This window comes from Hirundo rustica, chromosome Z, assembly GCF_015227805.2.
Source record: "Hirundo rustica isolate bHirRus1 chromosome Z, bHirRus1.pri.v3, whole genome shotgun sequence".
Classification (NCBI taxonomy): Eukaryota; Metazoa; Chordata; class Aves; order Passeriformes; family Hirundinidae; genus Hirundo; species Hirundo rustica.
The window spans coordinates 23727735-23737705 of NC_053488.1; the positions used below are offsets into that span (position 1 = coordinate 23727735).

A 9971-nucleotide genomic window follows, 5' to 3' on the forward strand; every position below is an offset into this window, starting at 1 on the left:
TCAACTTAGTTTCCTTAACTCCTCACTTGCTAAGTGCAAACTCTTATAGGGTAGAAATCACACAGTGGTTTGATGGACAGGTCGCGTTGAGCTCAGAAGCCCCCTGCTTTTTTTTGGAATATTACTTTGAGGCTAAAGCCAACACCTGCATGGGTCTTTGGGCATCTGATTTTTTCTCGTTGTTTCAAATGCAGGTAAGTGGTCCCCAGCCTAGGTAATCTCCCCCACTTTTTCTCCCTTGGAAACATTACTGCCTGTCTCATAAACCCACCTTGGTTCACACTTGATTGACAGGAGGGACAGTAACAGCTCCTTTAGTGTCGTTATGGTCTGTCGGGTCAATGCGGCTGGCATGCATGCGCACAGGGTATGCTTGATAAAAGAACACCCTAATGTCTTGCTGAAAAATGTAGCTGCATACTTCCAGCTCTTAAGGCTGGAGAAGACTCTCCTTGATTGTTCAAACCCTTACGTCCCTTGCTCTTGACCACCACGAACAGAGAGTTCTCTGCCTGCCCTCCCTAATCCGCCATTTAGATCTGCTTTTTGGTTGAGCACAAGACACTTCCTGCAATCTCACTCACTCTTTACCCAGACAAAATTTCCAGGTGCTTTCTGACAATCTCCACCAAAAGACTATTCCATCAGCTGCCTGGCTTTTATTATGCTATTCAATTTGAATCCCCTGCTAAAGAAAGCCCTGCCGGTGGCACTGGACACTAGCAGATGCGGGATACAGGGCCAGATGAACCACATTTCTCATGCAAGGTGACAAGGATCCTCAGTTTTTCCCTCTACTTATGTGCTGAAATTTCCAATATTTTCTGGCTCGATACGGGAAAAAAAATTACATAAAACTAAACCAAACTGTCCCCTCTTGCTATTGTTTTTTGCAGAAATTAGTGTGTTTCTGATTCACTCCTTAATCAAAAACTTGGTAGGGAAAAATAAATACTATGAAATTTAGTTTTTCTTAACTAGTTTTTTTGAGGAAAAAAAAAAAAAAATCCCTTTTTATTCCATAAAATGCCCAAAGGCACCAGTATATGTAGAGACTGAGGAACAGAAACAATTGTAATCTGTAAAAGTGTAAGAAATGTAAGTCTAACCTGGTGAAATGTGGAAGAAACAAAAGCTGTGGACACACAAACTTCATTTTCTTTCTTTTTTCCCACAATAATGTAACTTTTAAACCAATCCATCTTGTAAAGATGATTAGTTCGTATTGTAGTGGGACTAGCTGAGGAACAGCTTTCAGTGCAAAACTTGACAGGCAAGCAAGAGATCCCAGAAAATTAGAGATTGTATTGGAAATGCTGACACAACCGTAACAACAGCATCATAACTGGCTGCAGCTGCTTTTAAAAAGCAGAATCTGTGTCCAGACCCCTGAAAAAAAAAAGTTAGGATATACCCTTCTAATTTATGGAGCAATCTGGACTATCTGTTTGACATTATCAAACATATAGGCGCTCATATGTACAGGAGATTTTAATGAATGGGGGGTTGCTTTTTTCCTCTCTTCCATTAACTTATCTAATTGCATTGTGACTGTTTTAAGGGGTTATTCTTTATACCTAAGGCTTAAGTCTCCTCTGTTTTATTCCAGTTTATTTGTGCATTTACCTCCCTAAAACTTGTTTGGTTTACTACCATACTAAATGCTGTATGTGTTGCTTTCAGCCAGGCAAGTCTTATGTTTCAGTTATGGAGGAGTTTATTCAGCACCTGTGTTGCGTTGTGCTTCTTTTCAACTAAAATATCTGTTTCCCAAAGGCCGTACACATGAATGTGTACGCATCTCTTTTTCTGTATGTATACACACACATTTCTGCATATAACATACACATCATCTTGACTGAATGCTCATTTTCATTGTGCCTTTAAATTTCTGACATATCCAAAACCTTTATAAATGTACTTAAACTTAACATGGTTTTAATTTTTCTATCATCTATCTTTGTAATCAAGCAGAGCAGAATTTAATGAATGGACATCTTGTTTCCCTAAGAGGTGTCTTAAATTTCAAAATTATTTATACCTTTAAGAAGGTTAATCTTTAAAAGAATTAAACTATTCTTTTCATACTGTGTTTTTCCATCTTCACTGAATGCTTACATAGTGAGGTTTGGGTCAGGTAGGAAAACCACCCCAACCACGGGACTGCAGCAGTGGATTTCAAGGAGGGGGGTTGTGGGGGGTTGTGGTTTTTTTCACCCCTAAATAAAGGTTGAAAGAGTGTTGTTGATCTCAAGTCTATGCAAGACTCCTGTTTTCCCAGTGCACACTATCTCCACAGTTTAAGTGCATTTGCCCGCATGTGTTTCAGTAAATCTCACTTAAGTGTGGAAAGCTGATTTCTTCTGACTTCATAAATAGAATAATATGGACACCTGTGTGTTTTAAATTAAAACATTTCCTAGGCCTTGGGTATAAGCAAGCTTCAATAGAAAAGACTGTTTAAACCTATGGGTATAGTCCTATATTTAGATTACATTAATTCATAAATATTATACTAAATACCACTTAAATTGGCCTTAAATTACTTCAAAGATAATGCATTATAATATGGCTGTCCTGAGAGCACTAACCTTTATATCTCCCAGTAACTCAACCTTTAAGCATACTCCACAGCTAGATAAGATGGGGGGAAGTTATGAATGAATGTCTTGCTAAATTGTTAAATTGTGATTAGTTAACTCAGTGCATGTGTGTGCAAGTATGTGTGAGTATGCGGGTGGGTCAGCTCAGCTCCGGTAGATTTCTACCCGTGGATCTCAGCACACAGCCTCTTCCCAACCCTACAGCAAAGTACCAGAGCAGGAGCCTGTTCCTGCCCCATGTGGAGAGACGCTAGGATGGGGGAAATATAGAGCAGTTACGCTCGTGCCATGAAAGCTTATTTTCTCAGGGATCTGGCAAGCCTTTCCCGCCTTCTCCCACATGCAGCTTCCCCCGTACCCTTTCTCTCTTTGCAAATCTGCAAGAGAATCATAACACCGTTTCCTGGTGTCTGTACTGGTATCAACCAGAGCTGCTGGTGAGAGAACCTGGGACTTCACTTTCCTTTTGTGATAGTTTTTCTTGGAGGAGACCACAGTAATGTTCTTTAGGTTCTTAATTTTTGATTTCCTCCTGCTATACAGGGGCACTGCAATAGGATGTCTTCGTAATATTTTCAAGAATACACACCCTTTGATCTCATTTTAATGGATTTACACGTGAAACTACTCCGGTTGCTGGGTTTTTTACCTTAAGCTAATTCCTCTCTCTTCTCTCCTCCAAGAACAACCCCACCTTATCCCCCTCTACACCCAAGGTTTTCTCTCTGACCACTTAAACTACAGCCTATAGTTAACCCTTTAGGGTGTACCACTGCCACAGTCTCATCCCTTGAATTAGGATAAACTGAGAGTGACAGATCAATTAATTTATAAGTATTATGCATCTCTTATGGAAAGCATCTTGGGGTTTTGTATTGCCAACCTACCCCTGTGAGCCAAGTTGGACTATCTTTATGCAATTCTTCACCTACGTCTGCAAAGCAAAGCCAAAATAAGGACATCTGAGGGAATACAATGCTTCACATGACTGCATTTAGAGAAGGGAAAAGAGAAAAAAAATAGATTAAAAATTAAATAAAGTGAATAAAATAATAGTAAAAAAAGCCAAACACAACCCTCATACTTCAAAGCCCCATCATGCTTTTTTGACCTAATAGTAATTAATCACTACTGGCAAGAAAGTAATTTTTTTCCAGGTAGCCAGAGGCACATTTTTATCAGGATTAGCTAATAAATCAGCGACATCGCTAGAAAGGAGTTCAAACTCTTCTCAGATGTACTAAATAAAACTGATCTCTGAAATGCTTGCAACTCAGTGTCTATAGAAGCTTTGTTCAAACCCTAGCCTGCAAAATAACAATCATCATCATAAATTTTCTTTCCAAAGTCCAAAACTTATAGCAGGTTAAAAATGACTGTTTATTTTGAGATGAACTCATGCAATTTGATTTGATGAGGTGACAATGTTCCCCACCAGGCTTTTTTCCTAGGCTGCAGCTTTACAACAGAAATGAAATGAAGGGAAATGAAGTTACTATCTTGCTTAATTCAGGGATATGTGTTAAACATATCTAAGCAAGATAAATGATCACTCTCCTCTCTCTCTCTCTCTCTCTCTCTCTCTCTCTCTCTCCCCCCAGCCCCCCCCCCCCCCCCCCTTTCCTGAGTTTGTCTGTGTGAATACAGACATACAGTAAAAGCAAAACTGAACTGAAAGAGAGAGAATTCAAATCTATGAGATAGAAATTGAATTTAGTGCACAGAATGATTAACCTCAGGTTTAATATAAACATAACAAAAAATAAAGTGTCATCAACAAATCATCATAATCTCCCATTACTAAAAAAAAACCAAAAAAACAAAAAACCAAAAACAAACAAAAAAAAAACCCAAAAACCCAAAACAACCCAAAAAACTTTATCAAAGTGTTAGTTCAAAGATTTCCTCTACACTATGTTGAGAGATTCTCTTCAGTGTATCTTTTGCTGATGCTATTTTTATTTTACAGAAACCTTAGATAATTTTTTGCAAACACATGTACACACACAGATGAGCACAGTGTCTAGTCTCACTATTAGATTAAATCTCTCAGGACCTTCCTTTCCCCGCACTTCTTATTATTATTTTTATTGCTATTATTAATAATTACTATAGTGCAGATGTCATATTTAAATTATGCCAATCAGACCCTGATGTGGCTTCTAGGAAGACAGTCTGAAAAGAAAGCAAGGTTCGAAAGAGCTGCACTGATCATTTTGAAAATGAGAAGGGTGTTTGAAGCAACCGTTAAGAGAAGATGGAAGAAATATCTTATAACTTAGACTGAGTCCCTAGTTCCTGAGCCCTGAACATTTTCTCTAGCCTGAGTAAAACTGGTACTCTGCACTGTCAGGGTATATTTTCATTTGTGTTTCCTGAGAGTGGAAGCAAGGAGGGGAGTAAGGGGGAAGAGATGCCTGCTAAACATGTCATTAAGTTCAAGATTTACAACTCGCCAAGGCATCTGGAAAGCTGGGAAGCCAGCAATGCCATTACCAGTGACTGTCACTGCCAGGAGTCCACCAGGCTGGACTAGACACTGGTACTGAAGCTGTCCTGTAGAAGATACAACTTCCACTCTCCCCATGACCCCGTGCTAAAGGCTTTCTCTTCCTGCACTAAATCTGGAGTCACACCCCAATCACTTCTGACCCAGTCTTTTTCTTTTCTCTCTTATTTTTTAAAAAATAAATATAAACACATACATACACACTTGTATACAGAATCTGAGTTAGTAAGGTCGCTCATATCACTCCTGGTTCTCTCCCGCTCCTAAGCGGGGCTACCATGCAAATTTCCTTCAACTACCTCCCTGAGAGTCCTACTTTCCTGCCCGAGGATCTGAGCATCTCTCCCATACTACACACACCCTCCCCCGCCCCCAAAACGGAGCACCATCTAATCTGATAGGCACCTCCGGAGAGCCTAAGCTGAGCAGGGAAATGAGCAGGCAGAGATAGAGCAAGTGAGGCATCGTGTGAGGAGTACATCTCCACTACCCTTAGAGAAAAACTAAAAAGTTCCCGGCATGGACTTCGGGCACATTAAAGTAGTGCTTGGAATATGTCTGATCAGAGACTTCTCCCCTCTGGAACTAAGCTGGCACCTGTCCTTTCTGTTTTGCCTTCTCCCACACATGCACACATACTGTGATTTTGTGCACACACCCCTGCCCCGCTTGAGATGGGCTTCTTTATTGTTGTTTATATCCCTGTTCCTGTGTTGAATAGAACCAATTGAAACAGCTCTCTCGAAGCAACTCACTCTCCTCCACTTCTTGCTTTCTAGAGGACTACAAGTTATAATTGTGTCAGCAGCAAAAATAAAATAAAATAAAATAAAATAAAAAATTAAAAATTAAAAAAAAAAAAAGGGGAAAAAAAATAAGAAAGAGAGAAAGGAAAAAAAAAAAAAAAAGCCGCTGGTGCTAGACACAGAACGGTTGTAAAATCGGGAGTTGCCAGCAAACCCAGGGACAGACAGACGGACACACACACCCCTGGGCTGACGAAGAGCAGCTCCCGAAGGTAAATAGAGAGCACCCGCTCCGGCTTCAGCACCACGGACAGCTGCCGCCGGCCCCGCGCCCGCTCCGCCTCTCACCCGGCGCTCCCCGGGAGCTGTCTCTCACCCCCAAAAAAGCGGGGAAAGAAATAAAAATACTAATAAATAAGCCAAACGGAGCTGACTCCCTCCCCTGACTCTCTCTTTTCTCTTCCCAGGATGGGTCTATTATTTCTTTCCCTGCCCCCCCAGCCTACCACCTCCGCCCCCGGGCCAGCCAAAAATGAAATAAAATAAAATGAAATCTAAAGGAAAGAGAGAGAGAAAGAGAGAGCCAGGGAGAGAGGGGAACCCTGTCTTTCTCTCCAGATCTCTCCCGGGAAAGTTCAGGAGGTAACTCACCTTTGTGCATGCCAGTGAACCTGTCCTTCAGCACCGTCAGTTCGTAGATCTTCCCGAACTCCTCGAAGAGCGGTTTGAGGTCTTTCTCGTCCAGGTTACGGGGGATCTGCCCAATAAAGAGCTTAATGGCATCGTGGTCCTTCATTGGGATGGTGGATGGGTTTCCGGGACTATGGTTTAATCCGTTCATATGCCCGTTGGTGCTGGGGTTGCTGTGATTGCTACTCAGGCTGGTATTGTCTGGTTGTCCGTTTGCTAACGTGGCCATCTTTATATACATAGAGAAAATCTTCTTTCCTTTTTTTCCCCCTCTTCTTTTCTCTCTCCCTCCCTCTCTCTCCCTCTCTCTCTCTCTCCCTCCCTCTCTCTCTCTCTCTCTCTCTCTCTCTCTCTCTCTCTCTCTCTCGCTCCCTCTCCCTCTTTCACACACACACACACACACACACTCACACACACACACACTCCTCCCTCTCTGTCTCTCTCTCTCTGTGTCTCTCTCTCTCTCTCTCTCTGGGTCTGATCTGATTTTTTTTTTACATTGAAGATCTGTGTCCTTTCCGTTTAAACAGGCTGGGTCGGTTCAAATTCCCAGCCAGACTAGGGGGTGGGGTGTGAGTGTGTCGATGTGTGTGTGTACGGGGAAGGGAGGCTAGGGGTGGGGGATTGCTTTTGCCTCTACTCTGGCTAAACCCCCTCCTCCCATTCAACCACCCCCCTGTCTGTCTGCCCGGCAGAGGCTTAATGGTATCTTCCAACACAGCCCCTGGCTATAAATAGCACTAGGCGCATGGCTCTTTGAGAGACAGTCAATTTCTATTGTGCCAAGTGAGCAAAGGGGAACGGTTGCGTTTTTAGGACCAATGATGATGATTTTTTTTTTTTTTTTTCCTTTTCCTTTGCAAGCCCTCCGATCAATCGCTGTAGTTATAATTTCAGTGATCATTGGGAAATCTGCCTTTTTATTTGAGGGAAAAAACCCTAAACCCAAGGTGTTCTGACTTCCTTCTGTTACGATGATGCCTCTTACTTATTATTTACTCTTATTATAATTTCGCAAATCATAATAAAAAGCAGTTCAGATATGGATGAATCCCCCGGCTCAGAGGTTGCTTTTGCTCTTGTTGTTGTGATTGTGATGTTACAAGGTCTCTTTACTATATCTGTTTATGTTGCATCTAAAAAAAATGCATGCTTTTAAGCTCTTTTTTTTTTTTTTTTAAATATGAATTATGTTACTGATGATGACTTCAAACTAGGAAAACACAAACTATATTATTGTAGTGCTTTGAAGAGAGATGAAAAATATCAAAATGACTGTTGTTAATTTTCATGCTGCCGATATTTATTTTATGTACAGTCAGTGTAGGTGTTATTTGCTATACGGGATATGTGTGTGTATGTGAGTGTGTATATTGGAAAGGGATTGATTAGTTACGGTTTTCTTGCCCGACTTTCAAACCATCAGGATATTTTGTGTGTCTCTGATGGAAACATAAATCGTATTTTGTAGTCATCAGTGATCGGGAGTTGCTTGTCCGAACAATGCTCTCCAGACAAAGTGTACTGTATGGTGGAGACAAAATCAGCTCTTCTCTCGTAGCATCTGGGGGTGGGGAGGGCAGGGAGCCTCGGATTAGGGACACGACTCCCCCTTGTCCCTCAAATAATAATAACAGTAATCCGGATAGTAACAAAACAAGGCTCTGCGTGCGCTCAGAGCAATTTTCCCCTTGTTTTTTTCTCCCCTTTTCCTTTTCTTCGGTTCTCCCGCTTCCCGTGGGAGCTCTGCGCGGATGAAGCTCGGAGGAACACCAGCAGGCGAGCTCGGAGCAGCCTGCGAGTTACCTGGCCTGAACCCCGTCTCCCCTCCCAGGCGGGCTGCAGTCGCTCAGCGCGCCGCTCTCCCCGCTGTCCCCGGCGGTGTTCGCAGCCCCCGCCGCGCCCCCGCCGCCCCGGCCCCGCGGGGCCCCGGCCATTGTTCCCGGCGCCGTCGGCTGAGCCCCGCGGCGGAGGCGGCGGCGGCCCCCGGAGCTGGGGAAGGGGGGGCGGGCTGGGAGCGGGACCCCCCTGGCCGCCCGTCCCCCGGGAGCGCAGGTAGCACGTGTGACAGCCGACGGAAGGGGCAGCCGCAGAGGAAGGAGGTTATTAGTTTAAAATTTCAACATTCCTGCCTACTTTACTGACCGGAATTTGTTGTTGTTGGGGGGTTTTTTGTTGCTGTTGTTGTTGTGGTTTTTTTTTTTTTTTTTTTAAATTTATTTTTTGATTTTTTATTTCTGCTTTAAATGTAAGCAAACGAACAAAAGAAAGGGGCAAGCTTTACCGCCTTTCCACTTTATTTGGCTTTTGTTTTAATAACAGAGAAGGAAGGCGGTATCCTGCCAACCCTCCTGTCCACCGACCCCTCGGTCAACAAAACAACAACAAAAACAAAACAAAAAAAAACCCAACAAAAACCACCAACCAACCAACCAACCAAACAAACCCCAAACCACCAAAAAACCCTAAAAAAAATCACCCCGTTGCAGGTGGCTCGGCTATTCCAACTACTGCTGTGTCTGAGAGTGCTCCCCTGTCCTGCCAGCAGAGGAGCGGGGGTGGATCGGAGGCGGCAGGACTGCGCCCCTCCCCGGGGCCACTGCCGATCCCTGCGAGGGGAGCGCTGCGGGCGGGAGGCGGGACGGGATCGGCCTAGAGGAGCCTCCCCATCCCACCCTCCGGGGGCCCGCACCTGGGCGCGACACCCATGCCGAGCCCCCGGCAGCCTGGGCTGCCTTTTACGGCTCTTTAAATATCTTCGGGCGCTGATGGGCAGCAGCGGCTGTCAGCCGCCTGGTGCCGGGCTGGTGGCAGGCACCGCGCATTGTCTGCAGTCTGACCAGGCGTGCCGTGTACTGGGGTCCAAGCAGGGAGGATGAGGGGGGCTGGTCTGCCCGTCTTCCCTTCCTCGGCACACTTCTGCGACCTTTGAAGGCTACAGACACGGAGATGTGACAGCTCAGGATCTGCGGGGAGGGTAAAACCCTCAGACAGCCCCAATCCCAAATTCCAGACCCCGTGACTCACCTGTTTTTAAATCCTGCCTGCGATAAAAGAATGACAACAACAACAAAACCCACATGAAACAAAATCTTTCAGCCCTCCCCCCTGCCCCTTCAAAATCCTTATATCCGCTCTTTCTGATCCCTAAAACCACACCCGTGAAGAACTAGGAGGACTCACTAGCAAGAAGACTTAAACCTTTTTCTTTTAAAGAAGAAATACCCACTATAGTGAAAAGTGAAACAGCATCCGGCGCTGATCCATCCCAGAGATAGCTCTGTTAACACCTTGTCCACGAGCAGGCCACTCTGCCTGCAATCATGGCTTATCCCAAATGAAAGCAAATTAAAAAGAACAGGGCAGTAAAAAGAGTAATTTTGCTGCTCAGTGCTGGTGCCCCTTTTATAACAATCTCTATTT

At 43.9% G+C, this 9971-nt stretch overlaps 1 protein-coding gene across 16 annotated transcripts in view; it reads right to left on the reverse strand.

The window, feature by feature from the left end:
* CELF4 (CUGBP Elav-like family member 4) overlaps window positions 1-7034 on the reverse strand; it is a 715408-nt gene extending 708374 nt beyond the window's left edge. For all 16 annotated transcript variants that reach the window (XR_005704398.2, XM_040089937.2, XM_058424046.1 and 13 more), the window contains exon 1: window positions 6510-7034. Coding sequence is in view for 15 of the 16 variants with exons in the window: in XM_040089937.2 (XP_039945871.1) it covers window positions 6510-6789 (280 nt within the window). In the remaining variant the exon portion in view is untranslated. The remainder of the gene's footprint in view (window positions 1-6509) is intronic.
* Between the last annotated feature and the right edge of the window lie 2937 nt (window positions 7035-9971).